We start from the raw sequence: 17,672 nt of genomic DNA, 5'->3' as shown, positions 1-17,672 counted from the left end.
AAAAAAAAAAAAAAAAAAAAAAGGAAAACTCAAAACCTCACATTGCTGGGTCCACGGAGCAGCCCGGGGTGGGGGGCTTTTGGGCAATGTGCGTGGGGGGTGTGCAAGGCCTGGGCCAGGGGAACACGCGTGCACACGCGTGGGCGTGCAGGGACACTCGCTCCCGCGTAGCGTGCGCCAGGTGCGCACGTGCAGCGAGGGGCGGGGAGAGTGGGGACTGCGGGACAGCTCTCTCACGCTCGCCCATCACTCTCTTCCGTGGGTGCATCCCTGCTGTTTTCCCTTCCAGCACGTGGCACGCGGGACGCGCACGCCCCCGCTGACGGCCGCTGGCCCTTTAAGAGCCGTAATTCGGCGCGGTCCCTTTAAGGAGGGCGCCCCCTCCCTGCCGCCCTCTTTACTACGGGCCGGAAGCGCGTGCTCACTTCCGGTGCTGCTTCTGCCCGCTTCCAAGATGGCGGCGGCGCTCGGGTGGTGACGCCGGCGGTCCCTTCCGGCCGAGGAACGGCCATGGGGCGGCGGGGCCGGGACGGCTGGGGGGCGTCGGGGGTCGCTCCCGGCGGCGTGAGGTGAGGGGGTGCCGGGGCCGGGGCCGGGGCCGGGCCTGCGGCGGCCCGAGGAGAGGCTTGGCCTGGGCTAGCAGCGGCGCGGCAGGGCCTGAAGGTGGTGTCCCGGCCCGACGCGGCGCCGGGGTTGGGGGCGGCGATTGAGCGGAGGCCTGGGCAGGTGTGGGGGCTGCGCGGCTGGACGGGAGGGCGGCAGGCTGGGGACAGCGGGCGGCTGGCGAGGGGTGCGCGTAGAGCGGGGTAGGGGAGGGGGTTGGTGTGAGACCCACTTGGCCTTGAAAGACCCCGGAGAAGGGGCCGGAGGATCCCGGGGCAGACGGGGAAGAGCCCGGAGGCCTCCTCGGTGAGGCCCCCCGGGGCAGGCGGGACAGGGCTTGAAAAGTCGCGGGGAAAGAATCTGGATGGTCCAGGGACCCTCCCCAGGGCAGAGGCCGAAGTCCTCCCCGGGATGGACGGGGAAGCGGCCGGAGCTCCCCGGGGCTGCAGGGGTAAAGCTGGCTTAGGGACAGCGGGGACAGTCCCGCTGTGCGGAGCCGCGGTGCTGGAGGCGCGTCTGGCCCGGCAGTGACCTTGAGCGGATCCCGGAGCGAGCTGTGCCGCTGTTCACGGCCTCAGAGCGCGGCCGAGCTTTTGTGGACCAGGGATCAGAGCTGGTGGTTTCGCTCGGGGGGAGGAGGATGGGGGCTCCCGCTCGCGGGGCTGGGGGTGCTGGGGAGAGAAGTGCTGTCATCAGAGTGCCGCTGCCACCTCGGTTACAGAGCGACAGCCGCTCTGGATAGCTGCGGGTTGTCAGCGGGGCTGGGGTTATAGCCAGCATTCCCTCGCGGGTTTCTATCCACTCCCACCGTGGGCTGAACTTAAGGAGCGAGCAGTGGATTTGCTTAGCTCGGTGAGTTGGATGTGGAGCTAATAACACCGAGGTCAAGGTTCGATCCCCGAATGAGCCATTCACTCGAGAGTTGGACTCGATGGCCCTTCTGGGTCCCGTCCAGCTCCGACTATTCTGTGGTTCTTTGCTGAAGGAGATGCCAGGCAGCCTCGGTGCTGACTCCGGATGCTTCCCAGGCGGGTGCTGAGGCATTAGCATGCTGGGCAGGACACATCCCTGGCCAGGGAACACAAAGGCCCTGTCTGTGTTTGCCAGAGAATCATCTTTAGCTCCAGCTGCAACAAAGAGCGGTTTGGGACCAGACTGACAAGGTGGCATTAAAAGGACATAAACTGGGGGGTTTATACTAAGTTGAGTTCTGTGTATAGGAGACTGAGGCTGTGCCCAGACGAGAGAGCAGGAGCAGGGACACCATGCTTGGTATCCCCTGCTTGGTTTCCCAGGCAGAAATTCAAGAAATGCTGTTTTGTGCATGGTGGGAAGGAACCACTGAGGGCTGGTTTTGGCACGGAAGCTGCTCCAGAGTTTAAGGATGTGAGAGCTGTGGTGTGCTTGTACCTTATTTTGGAGGGCAGGTCACTTCTTAGGAGATGTAGCATTACTTTTATATCAGTCTCCCTAAAATTACTTGAAAGATCATCAGAGAGTTGCTTAATGAGTGTGACAGGATCCCTGCCCTGAGCAAGGCTTTAGTCTAAATTTCTGGAAAATTAAATGCTCTGAGCAAAACTCTTTGTGTTGGCAAAGTAAGAATTGCAGCCATGTTGGTCATCCCTGGAGCTGCCAGGTTCCTTCTTCCACACAGGAGGGACTTTGAGTGCCTCAGAGCCATGGGGTTAAAGTGACTTTGTTTAATATAGATCCCAAATGAGAGGAGTTATTGGTGAGCATCCAGAGAAAGCACAGCTGTTTCCTCAATAAGTTGTTGAAATTCTAAACCCAAAGCACTTAGAGCACATAGAAGTAAATAAAGATCAAAGGTCATTACTACTACTACTATTATTATTTTGTCTTCCATATTGCAGTAATGAGAATGTTTGTTTTTTGAAGGCAGCCCTTCCCTTTCCTTTGTGGAGAGCTCAGTTCCATCCCTGGATGGCAGAGGAATTTGGAGTATGGACTAAACCCTCAGGCTTCACCAGGGAATCATATTGGCTAGACTTTTTTTTTTTTTTTTTTTTTTTTAATGAAATATTAAGCTGGTGGGACTCCTAACCAGAACCAAATAATGTTTTCCCAGGTGCTGTGTGCAGATAATTCCTGTGCAGGAAGCTTTGTGTGTCAAAGTCTTAGCCAACCCAGTAAGGCTGTAATTGTAACTAAAGCAATCCAGGCTTTGTTTTTAGCCAGGCTGTGGTGTTTGTTGTGCCTTAATTGCCATGGTAATTGCCTGGGAGTGTGAAGTGTAGCTCTCTTTATAATGGTAAAAATGTTGGGCCCAGATGCCCTTGGTTGTTTTTAACTCCCCGGTCCATCTGCAGGAGCTGTAATGCTGTTTGCTTCTGTTCAGCAAATCTTTTATTGGCCGATGGGCAATGAAATGGTCACTTAATGGGACACCCACCCCTGATCTGCCACAATTTCATAACTGTAATTTCTTCTCTGTGCCAGAGGTAAACAACTTCCAGTTGTTTTTGTTTTGGTTTTTTTTTTTTTACTGTGTTTCTAACAGAATGTTGTGGCGTGTGTGAGTTCTTCATGAATTCTGAAGTGTTGAGACATTTCCCCAAGAATCACTGATTGGTTTGGGTTGGAAGGGATCTTAAAGCCCATATCATCCCACCCCTGCCATGGGCAGGGACACCTTCCATTATCCCAGGCTGCTCCAGGCCCTGTCCAACCTGGTCTTGGACACTGCCAGGGATGGGGCAGCCACAGCTTCTCTGGGCACCCTGTGCCAGGGCATCACCACCCTGACAGGGAATAATTTCTTCCCAATATCTCATCTAACCCTGCTCTTGGTCAGTGGAAAGCCATTCCAGCTGTTCTGTCGCTCCAGGCACTTGTTCCCAAATCCCTCTCCCTTGGTGCTCTTTTAGGCACTGATGTTGTGGCTTGGTAATGTGAAGTGCCCCCAAACTGGCGTGTGGTGGTGACTGCCTGTCCCTTTGAGTTCTCATTTCGTGTATCTGTTTTCAGATCTTGGGTTTTGGCTCCCTTGTTCATGTTCCTGCTTCTTGCTCTAGCTCTGCTCTCCAGCAGTTCAGCTCATGCTTCCTGTACCCATTTGCCAGCACCTGAAATACAAGTTACGATCCAGCTGCAGTCAGACCTTTTCCAAGAGTTCAACCACCCAAACATCCCAGGGTTTCTTTTAATTTCATGTGGAAAGTAAGCCCTTACAGGCAGTGAAATCGTCCATGTTGCATTGGGTGATGCTCTGAGCTGCCCATCTCTTGTTGCCTGGCCCTGTGTGTAGATTCCCTTAGCCCAAGCTTGGTTAATTGTGCAGCAGGTTAATTTACTAATTACAGCAGCTGCAAGCGCCAGGAGCATGGTCGTGGAGAAGCAGTTGGTGCCTAATGAGATGTGGTGATGAGCTGCAGCAACTGGGGCTGGGGGAGGCTGAACCAGTTCCTCCCTCCTCATCCTCCCCATTCCTGGTGCTCTGAGCACAGCCAGCAGTGGAAGGGGATTATCAGACCAGGAGCAGCGATGGAGTGTTGGAAGGGAGGGTGAACTTTGCTCATGTTGCTGTCAAGCAGCTTGACAGAGAGATCCTGGGCTGTGATTTAACCTTTTCTTTTCAGGGTCTTGGTAATCAATGTGGAGACTCTACATGGCTGTTTTGTCTTGTTTTCCCATTGTTCTTCTTTTCACCTTCTCATCACCTTCCAGCTTTAGAAAGATAAGAATGAAAGTGCCCAAAGAAATGTGTCTGATTTGTGCAGGGAATCTAGGAGCACAAGAAGGACTTGTCACTTTCTTCTTTGTACAGATCCTGGAACTGAAAAGTGATGTCCTGACACCTGGGAGCATCACGGACCTGGAATGACCGGGGAGAAGCTGCCTTGGTTGGCCACCCTTGATCTTGCGTGTCCATTAAAAGGTGTGTGTGCTGCTGGAGTGGTGCTCATCTGCTGGCTCTCAGCTTGCTTCCCAAAGCGTGGGAGCTTTGCTTTTCCACAGAGCAGTCTGAGCTGTAGTGAGAGCTGCCACACGTGCCAGCTGCTGCTGGAGCTCAGAAAACAGCCACAGTGACGTCAGAAGGTGTCACCATCAGCCACATGGTCGGGCCCTGCCTCTGGAGGTTAAAGTCCCTCTGCTCAGCTGGCATAAAGCTGTGCAAGGACCTGCTCCATGCTAGAGGAGAGTCAGCAAAGTTTGAGGTGATGTGGGTGGCTGTGGCAAACGGGGCTTTGTCCTCTAGCCAAGGGGTCTCTCATTTCAGGTGCCAGCGCTTGCAGTCTGGTTGCTCAAGGCTGGAAGGCTGGGCCCAGACCTTTGAGGGAGATCTGGACCTCTCCTACCTGACCCTAAGGAGCCATGGAGGACAAACGCAACATCCCCATCATTGAGTGGGAGCACCTGGACAAAAGAAAATTCTACGTGTTTGGGATTTGCATGACTATGATGATCCGGGTGAGCGTTTACCCCTTCACGCTCATCCGGACGCGGTTGCAGGTTCAGAAGGGCAAGAGCCTGTACAACGGGACTTTCGATGCTTTTGTGAAAATCCTGCGGACAGAAGGGACGGCCGGGCTCTACCGTGGCTTTTTGGTCAACACCTTCACCCTGATCTCGGGACAGTGCTACGTGACAACGTATGAGCTCACTCGGAAGTACGTGTCACGGTACAACAACAACAATGCTGTCAAGTCTCTAGTGGCGGGGGGCTCAGCCTCCCTGGTGGCCCAGAGCATCACGGTACCCATCGATGTCGTCTCCCAGCACCTCATGATGCAGAGGAAAGGGGAAAGCATGGGCAGGTTCAAGGTGCAGAGCCAAGATGGCAAGCGTCTGCTGGTCTTTGGCCAAACGAAGGACATCATTGTACAGATCTTCAAGGCTGACGGTTTTAGAGGCTTCTACAGGGGTTATGTGGCCTCGCTGCTCACTTATATTCCCAACAGTGCGGTCTGGTGGCCCTTCTACCACTTCTATGCTGGTAAGTGAAGGGAGGCTTGAAACATATCTTATCCCAGGAGACCCAGAAACCCCTCGGATCGTCTCTTGACACTGGATTCAGCGTGATTCACTTTCCCTCTGGGGGCGGGAGCAGAATCTGCCCTGAACTGAGGAGCTGTATCTGGTTGTGTAGGAATTCTGCAGGTGTTGGGTGGAAGTTTAACAGAGTAGCACTGTTTCAGTGCAGAACAAGGGGTCCAAGTGCTATAGGACTTCAAACTGGATGGCTCTAGGCAAGTGGGGCTTTATGCACCTGCTTTCACTTTCTCTTCCACTGATCCCAAATAATGCCTTCTCCACGGGAGGAAAGCTCTTGTGTTGGGCAGAGTTTTGGAGCCACCGTGTAAGTATAGTTCATCTTTCAGTTCATGTGGACTCAGGAATCTCATATATGGCAAAGGGACTTCTAAAGCCATGAATCTCATGGCAAGACCAGTCAACAGGCAGAGACAAGGGCCAGATCCCTGGATTTCTGTCAGGTGTTGCTTCAGTTTTGGCAACTTTAAAACTGGCACCGAGTCTTGTGATGAAAAGCTGCACTCAGCAGCATCTCCCTAGCTCAGTTCTCATGCTCCTTCGGGTGTTTCCAGAGGCTAAAGGTATTGGCCAGCTAAGGTTTATTTCCACCTCTGATGATCCTTTAGATTTCTGCCATGCAGCTTTGCACATGGTTTTTAGTTATCTAGTTCCTGCCTAAAGGTGGTATTAATGAGCAGTTTGGGTTTTGCTGTACTGTGCCTAAGGTACATCTTGGAAGTCACCTGTTCTTTAAAATCCAGATGTCTCAAAGGTCCTATTTGCTTTCCAGAGTTCTGGTAGCTAGATTCTGTATCCAGACTACATTTAAATGGCAGTGGCAGCTTGGCATGTTGGTCTGTGCTTTGTGGGAGTGCTCCCATCAGTCTCCGTGTCAACATTAGACCAAAAAGCACTGTATTAACTGTAAGATTTTCATACCAAAAGTGCTCAGAGGAAGGGGTGTAAGAACAAGGCAGTTGATATGGAGAGACCGGGTGATACGGACACTCCCTGGTGTTTTCTCTTTCCCTGTCTTCTCAGTGGAAATTGAGATGATGGGAAACATAAGACCCAGCTGTCAGTGAATCTCTGCTCTGGCTGCATTTGCCAGTCCTCTGTCCCTGGAGCAGCAGCAGGGGTCACTGAACCCTCCTGGGGTTCAAAGGACGCTTCAGGCCCTGATTCCAATCAATGTTTGAGGTCTCAGACCCGCTTCCTTGCCTCCTGCCAGACAGGCTTCCTCCTCGTCCAGAAAAAATGGGACTTTCGAACCGTCTTCTGTCCAACTTTAACCAGTAAAAGTGTGGGAGATTCAAATCTTGTTCACCAGGCAGCAGGAGCAGAGTGAGGAAATACGGAAAGAGCACTACATGGTGCTTTTCTCTTTAGGGATCCACAGTGGGATACCAGGGTGTCTCCCGGACAGCGTGCCCAGTAGTGACAGCTTTCTTTGCAAATCTGCAGACACCTTCCAGCAGAGCCTTGTCTTAAGGCTCCCCCCACCTTCTAAAGAGGGTGGGTATTTTCATGCCCTGTTTTGGAGACATGGAAGCTCATTCTGTCCAGTTTGCCCCACAGGCCTAATGGGAGGCTGTGGGACAGAGCATGGGGAGTGTCCTGAAGCCACCAGTGTGATGAGTCCTGCTCCCTGTGCTGTGCCAGCTTTCTGGCTGCTGTAGGAAGCACCACTTGGAGATTCTATGGGAGGAGCTGGCAGGCTGTAAAACAGGGATTCTGCCCTCTGCAGATCAGTTGGGGTTAGGGGGTTGAGTTAAAGAAATGATAAGGAGCCACTGAGAGTTTGAAACTTTGCTCTCTCTCCTGTTCCCAGAACAGCTTTCGAGTTTGACTCCTAAAGACTGTCCCCACCTCCTTCTGCAAGCAATATCAGGGCCGCTTGCAGCTGCAACAGCTTCCACGCTCACCAACCCCATGGATGTGGTGAGGGCTCGGGTCCAGGTAAGAGCTCAGCGTGCTTGGCACAGTGCAGGGTGGGGTTCAGCTCTCTGATCTCTGTGGTGTCAGGTGAGCTGCTTCCCTGCCCTCCCTGGGCCTTTCATCCTGCGTAGTAGCTGCTTAATTAGCCCTCAGCATTAACAAGGGAGCTCAGGGAGCAAGGCTGGCAGTGCCGGCCCGACCTGCTCAGAGTCTTTCTCTTCAGAAAGGGAGAGGTGCCTCCTGCTGCCTCCTTAGGATTTTGTGCTTTTTTTGCTCCTCAGGGAGTTCTGGAGACCAGATCAAGGCTGTTGGACTGGCTGATCTGTTGTCTCCAGAGTGTTCAGTTGCAGCAGAGCCTCAGTATGGAGTCTGGCAGTTCTGTCAATGTTTGTTCTGGCTTTGCAGGTGGAAGGCAAGAGTTCCATCATTCTCACCTTCAAACAGCTCATTGCAGAGGAAGGTCCCTGGGGGCTGACTAAAGGCCTCTCTGCCCGCATCATTTCAGCCACTCCTTCCACCATCGTCATCGTGGTGGGGTATGAAACGCTGAAGAAGCTGAGCCTGCGCCCAGAGCTGGTGGACTCGAGGCACTGGTAGAGGCAGCTGGTGGAGGAGAACCTTCCTCTGAACCCTCTGAATTTGGATTGTTGCGTGGGAGAGCCTGGGATGCAACACAGTTGCTGTGCCTTTGTCTCTGGCTGGTTTCACAGCACAAGGCAGATGCAGGAGCAACTGCACTTCACCTCTTTAGATCTGGGTGTCATACAATGGTCTGCTGCTGGTTTTGCTTAAACTGTGACCTTTGGCAGTGCTGTTTGCCTGGGACAGTCAGGTGTGTGAACGCATCCTGGCAAGTTATTAATTCCTTTTTTCTTAAATTAAAGACTTACTGGCTTAAGCAAAAAGCCAGTTTATTCTCTTTAAATTATTTTCATCTTTGCCAAACTTCCAAGGAGAGGCGTCTCTGCAGCAGGACCCTCTGGTGGGATGTTTCTAAGTGGCAGTTGTGCTGTAGGAAGCTGGAAGCAGAAAACAGACAAGTGACTTTCTCCAATTACCTGCATTTATTTCCAGAAGATGTGAGACAAGAGTAACCTGGAACCACTTCAAACCTGATTTCCTGCGTTTTGAATAGATCTACATACTTGTTTTGTATATTCTTGGAAATGTTCCCTGTCTCTCATCCTCCAAACAGCAAGCTGGCTGATAGCAAGTCAGGAGCTGAGCTGGCTGTTTGGAATTAGCTGATGGCGGTTTTGACACCTAACCTGTGTTTTTAATCTGTTGTAATTTAATTTTTTTTTTTTTTTTTTAATTTTAGGGAAGCTTATTCTGATTTCTGGGGAACTGAATGGTTGTCCTGTGGCCTTGTTCAGTGTGTCAATCCTGCATGTTCAGAGTGGCTGCGGCCACTTCCCACCGTAGTTAGTTTAAGCCCAGAAATGCAGTTTGGAAGTGTCCGATTGTGGTGCTGCCGGCAGCTGAATGAGAACTGACTGGGGTTTGAGCTACAATTAGATGGGAGGTGGGGAAAGAAAAAACTTGTCCTGGCTTTTAATCTGCTTCAAACCTGACGGGCATGTTCATATTGAATAAGAAGTGATGGTTCACTTCATGAGTTTAAATTCTGCTCATCCAGTTTGGGAAGGGCAAGGATAATGTTTTGCACAATTACTGGATCAGAAGCCTGAGCTATGGTCTGTGTATTTTACCAGGTGAAAACTTCAGGGGGATGAAACCAGAGGCTGCTTTTGGGGGATGGGGAGGGAAGGGATTGTTTGTACTCTGCTGCTCTTGGTGGTTGAGATTTGCCTTTCATGCTGCCAGCCCACCCGTGGTGCTTGTCCTGGTTAGCCACATCCCAGGGGGGTTTGGGATGCACCTCCAAGACAACAGAGTGCACCATCTCCATTCCCCTTCTGCCATAAGCAGGAATTTTGGTTGAGATGTTGATCCTGCTGACCTGTGGCTGTTGCTGGGCTCCATTTGGCTGTCTGTTCCAAAGGGGCCTCACCAAGTGTGATCTGCCCTTCATCGCAGTGTTGTCCCTGCGCAGCAGGCCCTGGACATGCCACCATGTCTGCTGGAGATGGACAGTGCTGGAGCTGCTGCTGAGGTGGGAGAGGCTTCTCTGCTAAGGGCAGAGCTTGATTCTAAGGTGCAGTGCTGTGATGGGGCTGCAGGTGAGTCGTCAAAGCCCCCTTCATCCCATTTTTGTTTCTTGCAGTGCTCAGAAAGGCAGTGGGTGCTGAAGCCACTGGTGGAGTTGTTGGAGCAGCACCTGCTCTGGTCACCTGTTGTTCAAAAGTTGACACCAGTCTGGTCTTACTCTAATAACAGATTCTGCTCTCAAAAGCAGAACAATAGTACCCCAAATGGCAAGGCAGCAGTAATGCTGATATTAACGGAAACAATAACAATCGACCTCTGCCAAGTGCAGCAGAGCCAATCGCAGTGTGCAGCATGGAGGAGCGGCAGCACCAGTGTGGGGAGACACTGTCAAACTTAATGTTCCTCTCGTAACCAGCAATGTTCCTGACAACTAATAAACTTGAGAGACCTTCAGTTTGGTGCCTGCGTTTAAAAGCACATGACTTTCCATGCCAGGGTAGGCTGTTGCTTTTTGTCGTGAGAACGCAGTGGCAAGTGGCTGCTCAGTGTCGTTACCAGCCAGGGAAAACCGGCTGGAGCACGAGAGTGCCTGGAAGCTGCTGTGTCCCAGGGCCGCCCTGCGGACGCGGGCTTGGACTTGATTGGTTGCTACAGGGGAAACGTCGTTTTTTTTATTCTCTAACCGAGCTGAACTTTGCTGGTTTTTTTCCTCTTTGAATTCTTCAGGCTTGATCGTTTCATTTCTCTAAACGATCGAGAGCCCCAGTCGCTGGGGGGCAGGGCGGGCACTTTCACAGGGACAGAAGGACGGTTTGTCACGCCGCGCAGCTCCGGGGCCGGGCGCAGCTCCGCGCCGGGAGGCAGCAGATTCCCGTGGCGGTGTTTTTGTGGCGTTTTGGGTTGGGAGCGGCCGGGCCGAGGCCGGCCCCGCCGAGCGGCGCCACCCGCCCGGGCCGCGTTCCCTTCCTGCGCTCCGTTCCCGCGTTCCGTTCACCGCCCTCCCCTCCCGCGCTCCCTTCTCCCGCTCCGTTCCCGCGCTCCCCTCCCGCGTTCCGTTCCCGCGCTCCCTTCTCCCGCTCCGTTCCCGCGCTCCCCTCCCGCGTTCCGTTCCCGCGCTCCCTTCTCCCGCTCCGTTCCCGCGCTCCCTTCTCCCGCTCCGTTCCCGCGCTCCCCTCCCGCGTTCCGTTCCCGCGCTCCGTTCCCGCGGGGGCGGGGCCCGGCGCCCCGGCCAATGGGAGCGGTGCCCGCGCGCGGCCCGGGCCATGGCGGCGGCGGGCGGCGATGGCGGCGCGGCGGCGGCGGCGGAGCTCGGGGCTGCTGAGGGCGGCGGCGGCCCGGCCCTGGCGGCGGCCCCGAGCCGCGCCCAGGTGTTCGCCACCGTGGTAGACACATTCCTGGAGAAGCTGGTGGCCGCCGGGAGGTGAGGCGGGAGCCGGGGTCGCGCGGGGCGGGGCGGGGAGGGACTCCCGAGCCCGGTCCCAATCGTGCCACGACCCTGGGCCTACCCGGATCCCCGGGAACGGCCCTGTGTTGTTGGAGGACACAAATAAATACATATAGATCTGACTCTACGAGATGAAGGTTGAAGAAGAAACTTTATTTATAAAGACTTCGCTTTTATAGGTTTTGAGAATGACTAGGGATTGGAGAACGAGGTTACTACCTCTCCGTCCCACTGGCCAGGCTGGAGGTCTATCAGTTGACTCTCATTAGAAAGGAATGTGGAAAACATGATGTTTACAGTACAGGTTGTGAGAATTCTGCTACAAAGCTGTAAACATCTCACAAAAGCTCACATAATATGGCAACAGCCCTGCAGCCGGCTCTGAGCCTGGCCCTGACCCCGGCCCCATCCCTAACCCTGACTTCTGCCCCACCGTGACCCCAGTCCTGATCCTGCCTTCCTCCCCCTTCCTCTTGCAGCTACCAGAGGTTTGTCAACTCCTACCGCTGCTTCTACAAGCTGCAGCCCCAGCTGACCAGGAGCATTTATGATCAGTTCATCTCCCAGCTACAAGCGTCCATAAAGGTGAACAGGGGACTGAGCCGGATGCCTGGGGGGCTGCAGAGGGGCTTGGAACGTCCAAAAGGGAATTCAGATCCCTGTGAAAAAGTGATGAACAGGTTGATACTAAGGGCAGCAAATACATTTCCTAAATGGCAAAAGCAGAAAGCTGAGGCTGCTCTCCAGAGTTCTGTCTTTCCCAGAAGAAGCTGTGGGATCATTCGGGTTGGAAAGCACCACTAGGACTGTCAAGCATTTCCCCAGCACTGCCCAGGCCACCACTAAACCGTGTCCCTAAGTGCTGCATCCACACATCCGTTAAATACCACCAGGGATGGTGATTCCCAGAGTGTAGGCCCTTCACCCAGGACAAAGCTGGAAGGATTTTGAATAAGGGATGGAGGGGCAGGACAAGGGGGAATGGCTTTCCACTGCCAGAGGGCTGGGTTAGCTGGGATATTGGGAAGAAATTCTTCCCTGAGGGGGTGGTGAGGCCCTGGCACAGGGTGCCTGGAGAAGCTGTGGCTGCCCTATCCCTGAAGGTTTAAGGCCAGGCTGGACAGAGCTTGGAGAAACGTGGTCTAGTGGAAGGTGGAATGAGATGTGCTTTAAGGTCCCTTTGAACCCAAACAATTCCCTGAGTCCATGACCAGTGAAGGCTCACAAGCAGAGTGGTGCCTCTGTTTGTTCACTTTGTGTCCTTCACAGGAGGAGATCCAGGAGGTGAAAAACGAAGGGAATCTGGAGGGACTCTTCAGTTCACTGGATAAGATTGTGGAGGAGGCAAAGGACCGGGAAGAGCCAGCGTGGTATGGATGGCCAGGGGTGGGGGGCACGTTCCTGGGCAATGTTTGGGTGTCCTGTTGGCCTCATGCTGCAAGGGATGGTCTGAAAGCTGCTGTATCTTCACAGCAACGTCACTGGGCCTAAAACACACAAATATCACTTTAATCTGTGCTTCTCTGGGTCCAGGATCCATTTCCATTTGCTTCCTTAGTGCAGGGAGGTCAGTGCCACTGAGGTGGGGAAACAAGGCAATTCTGACCAATCCGAAGGGTTGATGGGATGTTTTGGGCACAGCACCTGTCCAGCAGCAGAGCTTCCCTGGGTGCTTTTTGTGCCCCTGGCTCGGGGCCTCAGCAGACACTGCAGGGCAGAGACTGGGGATTGTAACCAGAAGCACAAGATTTATTTTTCTCTCTGCTGAGGGGGTGAATGACATCTTGCCTGCTCCAAGCATCCCCTTAGGGCCAGGCTTGGGGAGGGGCTCCCTGTTCCCTCCAGTGGAGCTCTGCACTGGGGTCCCCGCTCCGGCTGTCCTCAGTTCCCTGTGCCAGAGGAAACTCTGGGAGGCACAGAGCTGATCCCAGCTGGCAGCAGTTCTGCACCCAGCTGGGCTGCGTGGGGCTGATGCCAGGCAGGGTGGCCGCTCTCTGCCTGCCTCACGTGCTGCCGTGTGCCCAGGCGGCCCAGCGGGATCCCGGAGGACGACGTGCGCAGCGCCATGGTGCCCTACTTGCTGAAGCACCGCTCCCACCTGCGCAGGGTTCTCAGGGAGAAGGAGGAGCAGAACAGGAAGGTGGCTGAGTCCGTGCTGATGGGGAGGGACAGGATTGCAGAGTTGGAGCGGCTGATCCAGGCTCGCCAGCAGGCCTGGCAGGTAAAAACTGACCAAACCAAACTTCTCACAGCACCCGCTGGAGCGGGGCTTGATGAGGCCTGGGATGATTTCCAAACCCTCCATTTCTCCCCAGCAGCCAAGTCCTGCTGAAATTTTAGGGGTGCACGTTTTCTCTGAAGGTCTCGGGTGCTTTTCCCTGCGCAGTGGGTGGGATGTGGGACGGTCCCAGGGGAGATAAGGGGGTTGTGTTATGCACATGCAGGCAACATCAGTGTGTGGCACACTCAGCCCACCCTGGGTGTGGCAGGGTGGAAGGAGCATCACGCTGAGGTCTGTGGGTCATGTTCCTTCCAGGCAATCAATAAGGAGCAACGAGAACTCATCATGACGTTCCAGGAGCCCCAGTGAGGCTGCGGGACGTCCCACAGGCTCTGCTGAGACAGTTCATCCTTCCAAAGCACTGATGGGACAAGGTGTGTGCAGAACCTAAACAGAGAATCACCCCATCTGCCCACTGGAGACTGCAGAGGGACTGAAATGGCTGCTGGACTGGCATGGTCTGATCAGATTTGGTGCAGAAACAAAAAACCTATCAGGATCTTTGGAAATGGATGTCTGTTCCCTATTTTCCACTCAAAGAGGAGTGTCACAAAGTGTGTCTGTGCTCTCATCTGCTCCACTCAGTACTGTGACAGGCCTGGTCCCAGTTTCCAAAGCCACATTTGGGTTCTTGTAGCTGTTGTAGCTGTGTGTTAGACAAAATTCAGTGCCTTAAGCCCCAGGCCTGAGGAGCCCAGGAGCAGGAGCACGCACATCTGAGGGTGGGTCACAGTCAGTGCTCCTGCCTGTGCTTGCAGGTTCATTCAGTTCTCATGGGTTCGAACCTCTGCCCATTGCAGATGTGGCAGCAGCTGCTCCACCAAGTTCCTTGTTACCATTCATTCTGTTCTCCAAGTTATTTTCTAGCCCTGGTCCCCTCCCAGCAGCCTGAAGTATCCAGGGTCTGTGCAGAGGTTGGAGTGGCCCTGCCTGCGCTTTGTGGGCTTGTGGCACAGGGATTTAATGTTTCTTTTCTGTGGAACCTTCTAGAACCAGACTGGTTTTCCCCACCCACAGTTGTCTGTTACTGCCTCATCGGAAGTTTGTGGCCTGGGGCAGCAGAGGCTCCCAGGATCTCCCTGGCAGAGCCCCGTGAGTGATTTGTGCCTCCAGCATGAACAGGTTGTTCCTCGGGGCTGGGAGGGAATGAGGAGAGTCCCCCCACACCTGGTGAGGACTGAGAGAGGCTCTGAGTGCAGCAGCCACTGAGGGCAGCAGGTTCTGTGGTCTCTGCCCCGGGGAGAGGCCGTGCTCTGTGACAGACTGGGGAGCAGCGGTGGCTGCTCGCACCACGCCCCAACCTCTGCTTGCAATTAGAGCCTGCGGCAGAGTGGCTGCAGCAGTTTCCCCTCTGCCTCCCCTTGCTGTGCTGGAATCTCAATAAATTGGGGCTGTTGTTCCCTGCTTGGCTCCTGCTGCGTCCTTGGCCCACGTACTCTGTACTTTATGGCTTTGTCTGACAAAGGCTCTGGTTCAGCAGTTTTGTCTGCCCTCTGCTCCAAAGCCTCCAGTTCCGCTTTTCAAGACAGGATTGGGATTCATAGGATCGGAAGGTGGTCAGGATCTGGAAGAGGAATGTTATTCAGGGGCTCTGACTGCCCTGGCCACGCAGCATCTGCCCGTGGCATGTGGCAGGGAGGAGCTGTGCAGAGACCAAGGGCACAGGCACCTGCTCGCCCTCCTCCAGGGACACATTGCCACAGCAGAACATATCCTGACCTCCCGAAAACGGGCCAGCAAAGTTCCTGCTGGCCCTGCCCATGGAGGGGAACCCCACTGGGTTTGGCAGGAAAATGTCACAGCAGACGCTTCTGGGATCCAGCAGTGGGAACTGGGACAGGGCAGTGAGTGGCTGGGGAGCGCAGCGAGGAGCCCCCAGTGCCCCATCGCCCGTTTCAGTGGGCACTGGTGCCGCCAGGCTGGCAGGGCTGGGCCCACCAACAAATCCCCTCTGGCCTGGGGCCGCTTTTCCCTCCCTTTGTGGGCTCTGGCTGGGCACAGGGAACCAAGTTCGTCCCAAACCACAATTGCCACCTCTGCTGGCCGTGGCGGATGTGCTGGAAATAACTCTGGTGGAGCCATCCCCCCCTTGCCAAGGCCACGGGACCCTATAAAGATACCCAGGGAGGCAGGGCTGCGCTCAGCCCGGCACAGGGAGGCACCATGAAGTCCCTCGTCCTGCTGACCCTCTTGGCCCTGCTCACCCTTGGCCTCTGCCGCAGAGGTACGGGGGGGATCCAGGGCTGACGGGGACAATGGGGGTGATTCTGTGCCCTGGGAAGGGCTCTGGAGGGAGCAAAGGGACTGGGAAAAAATTGCTGAGCCTTGGGGTGGGGAGCACAGGGCTGCGACAGGGAGATGGGGAGCAGGATATCCTTCAGCAGACTGGGGATCTGTGTGGGATCTGAGCTCCAAAAGGAGTGGGGTGAAAGCAGGACCCCCATGGGGCCTTCCTGAGCCCACCCACCTCCCCGTGTCACAGCTGCCGACGGATCCACCGGCACCAGGGACTCGCCCAGCTCCGAAGGTGAGTGAGTGACCGCAGCTGCTCGGCCCTGCCGCCCTGGGGAGAGGGGCACGTGAGCCCCCCACCCACCGCGCTGTCCCTGCAGCCTTCGTCTCCAGACGCGCCAGTGCCGAGGTGGTGCGGAGACAGAAGCGGAATTACGGCTATGACAGGTACTGCTCGCTCCTGCTGGGTGAGGGAGCGCGGCCCCCGCATTAGGGGAGGTTTGCTGGCTCAGCCCCTCCCCAGGAGCCTCCAGCTGCCACGGGAACCCCAAACACCCCCTGGGTCCCCCACTTGTCCCCAGCAGCGTCTATGGAGCCCCGCGGGACCCACTGGAGGCCAAGCGTGAGGTGTGCGAGCTCAACCCCGACTGTGACGAGCTGGCTGACCAGATTGGGTTCCAGGAAGCTTATCGGCGCTACTACGGGCTGGTGTAGCCCCAGCCGCGCCCTGCTGTGCTGTGGGGCAGGGGCTGAGCTCCTGTAAACCCACATCAGCCCCTCCCCACACACAGCTTCCCCCTTTCTGTTAGCCCTGGAGAGAAATAAATGCAAATGATGGAGCCAGTTCCTTCCCAAGCTTGGGGCAGGGGTGGGTGGGAGGCTGCAGCGGATGTGCCCCGTGTCACTCCACGCAGCTGAGGACTCCTGATTTCCCTTCCTGTGCCTCCCCAGGCCCCAAGGGGGTTCAGTGCATCCCCAGATCCTGCTCCCAGCAGTGAGGAGCCCAGAGCTGCACCATCGTGATTCCAGTTTAATTTCAAGCTGCTTCTCCCTTAAAGCGTGGGGTTATTGGGGAACAGCAAGCAGAGCTGCTCCATGCACCCCAGGGCCCCGCGGGCCTGCCCAGGAATTTCATCACAAACCACCTTAATTGCTCATTAACCTCGACACACACACATGCACGCTTACACTGCCGGGTCCCTGTGTAGGATGATGACACATTGTCCCTGCCCCAAATTCATGGGATCACTGCTGGTTTGCACTGGAGGAGCTGAGGCACACGCTGGCTGCAGAGGGAGTTGGGGGACAAGGCACACACAGCGGCTGCCGCGGCTCTGGGCTCTCGCAGGCCCTGCAGCCCAGCCCCTCACACAGTGCCAGGGTCCCTGCGGTGCCCAGCCCCCATGGGGACACCTGGGGCACCCAGAGCCACCGGGGGTCGGGGCCAGGCCGCGGTCGAGGCACTAACGACGGCAATGCCGAAGGTGCTTGGGATCCTGGGGAGACTCGGGTGGCCCCACAGCCGAGCCTGCAGACAGAGGATGTCCTCCAGCTGCAAGGGGGTGCCCAAGCACAGAAGAGATGGGGAAAAGCTGGTGGCTGTGTCCAGCCAGGCTGAGAGGCCGTCACCCCTGGCTGCTGGGGCTCCTTGTGCAGCTCCTCCTGCCAGGGGCTGCTCTGGGGGCAGGGACAGGGGACACTGGGGGCTGCTGCTCGCTGCTGCCGTCAGAGCGGCACGAGGCGCTCGGGCAGGTGGGATGTGAAGAGGAAGCTGGTGAGCAGTGCAAAGAGGAGGTGGTGGCCGTACCTGAGCTCAGCTTCACTCCAGGCACAGCCACAGCAGCAGAGGAGCTGTGGGCAGGAGGGTGAGAACCAGCGTGGAACCCTCTGGAAGCACCCTGGGACCCCTGTAATGGGGGCACCTGACTCCTGCCCTGGGCCACCCTGACTGACTGGGGAGAGGAGCAGGATGTTGTAGAGGAAGGGGCACACAAAAGGCACAGCACCTGGGGATGCTCCAGCTTGGAGAAGGGAAAGGGTGGGAGAGGACAGACCCCTGTCAGC

General features: G+C 55.6%; 3 protein-coding genes across 3 annotated transcripts; all 3 read left to right on the top strand.

The window, feature by feature from the left end:
* The first annotated feature begins 455 nt into the window (after positions 1-455).
* SLC25A44 (solute carrier family 25 member 44) lies at positions 456-10,104 on the top strand. The gene is made up of 5 exons (XM_040088273.1): positions 456-569; positions 4,394-4,504; positions 4,847-5,563; positions 7,433-7,560; positions 7,945-10,104. The coding sequence occupies exons 3-5, from the start codon at positions 4,942-4,944 to the stop codon at positions 8,134-8,136; spliced, it is 942 nt and encodes a 313-aa protein (XP_039944207.1). The 5' UTR covers positions 456-569; positions 4,394-4,504; positions 4,847-4,941; the 3' UTR covers positions 8,137-10,104.
* Positions 10,105-10,913: 809 nt separating this feature from the next.
* PMF1 (polyamine modulated factor 1) lies at positions 10,914-14,795 on the top strand. Its single transcript, XM_040087959.1, has 5 exons — positions 10,914-11,071; positions 11,575-11,680; positions 12,365-12,465; positions 13,121-13,316; positions 13,632-14,795. Exons 1-5 carry the CDS (start codon positions 10,914-10,916, stop codon positions 13,683-13,685), a joined length of 615 nt encoding a protein of 204 aa, XP_039943893.1. The 3' UTR covers positions 13,686-14,795.
* Positions 14,796-15,539: 744 nt separating this feature from the next.
* BGLAP (bone gamma-carboxyglutamate protein) lies at positions 15,540-16,322 on the top strand. Its single transcript, XM_040088089.1, has 4 exons — positions 15,540-15,600; positions 15,859-15,903; positions 15,989-16,055; positions 16,190-16,322. Exons 1-4 carry the CDS (start codon positions 15,540-15,542, stop codon positions 16,320-16,322), a joined length of 306 nt encoding a protein of 101 aa, XP_039944023.1.
* The last annotated feature ends 1,350 nt before the right edge of the window (positions 16,323-17,672 follow it).

The sequence above is a fragment of the Hirundo rustica genome, chromosome 29 (assembly GCF_015227805.2).
Source record: "Hirundo rustica isolate bHirRus1 chromosome 29, bHirRus1.pri.v3, whole genome shotgun sequence".
NCBI lineage: Eukaryota > Metazoa > Chordata > Aves > Passeriformes > Hirundinidae > Hirundo > Hirundo rustica.
Note: the sequence above shows the minus strand (reverse complement) of the source record. Positions and strands in the feature narration are given on the sequence as shown.

What these genes read in the sequence shown, in the direction of transcription:
- SLC25A44 (XM_040088273.1), top strand. Translation starts at nt 4,942, where the DNA reads ATGGAGGACAAACGCAACATCCCCATCATTGAGTGGGAGCACCTGGAC. An exon ending in CTTCTACCACTTCTATGCTG is followed by an intron (nt 5,564 to 7,432) that starts GTAAGTGAAGGG and finishes TCCTGTTCCCAG; the next exon opens with AACAGCTTTCGAGTTTGACT. An exon ending in TGGTGAGGGCTCGGGTCCAG is followed by an intron (nt 7,561 to 7,944) that starts GTAAGAGCTCAG and finishes CTGGCTTTGCAG; the next exon opens with GTGGAAGGCAAGAGTTCCAT.
- PMF1 (XM_040087959.1), top strand. Translation starts at nt 10,914, where the DNA reads ATGGCGGCGGCGGGCGGCGATGGCGGCGCGGCGGCGGCGGCGGAGCTC. An exon ending in AGCTACAAGCGTCCATAAAG is followed by an intron (nt 11,681 to 12,364) that starts GTGAACAGGGGA and finishes TGTCCTTCACAG; the next exon opens with GAGGAGATCCAGGAGGTGAA. An exon ending in CTCGCCAGCAGGCCTGGCAG is followed by an intron (nt 13,317 to 13,631) that starts GTAAAAACTGAC and finishes TGTTCCTTCCAG; the next exon opens with GCAATCAATAAGGAGCAACG.
- BGLAP (XM_040088089.1), top strand. Translation starts at nt 15,540, where the DNA reads ATGAAGTCCCTCGTCCTGCTGACCCTCTTGGCCCTGCTCACCCTTGGC. An exon ending in CCTTGGCCTCTGCCGCAGAG is followed by an intron (nt 15,601 to 15,858) that starts GTACGGGGGGGA and finishes CCCGTGTCACAG; the next exon opens with CTGCCGACGGATCCACCGGC. An exon ending in GGACTCGCCCAGCTCCGAAG is followed by an intron (nt 15,904 to 15,988) that starts GTGAGTGAGTGA and finishes CTGTCCCTGCAG; the next exon opens with CCTTCGTCTCCAGACGCGCC.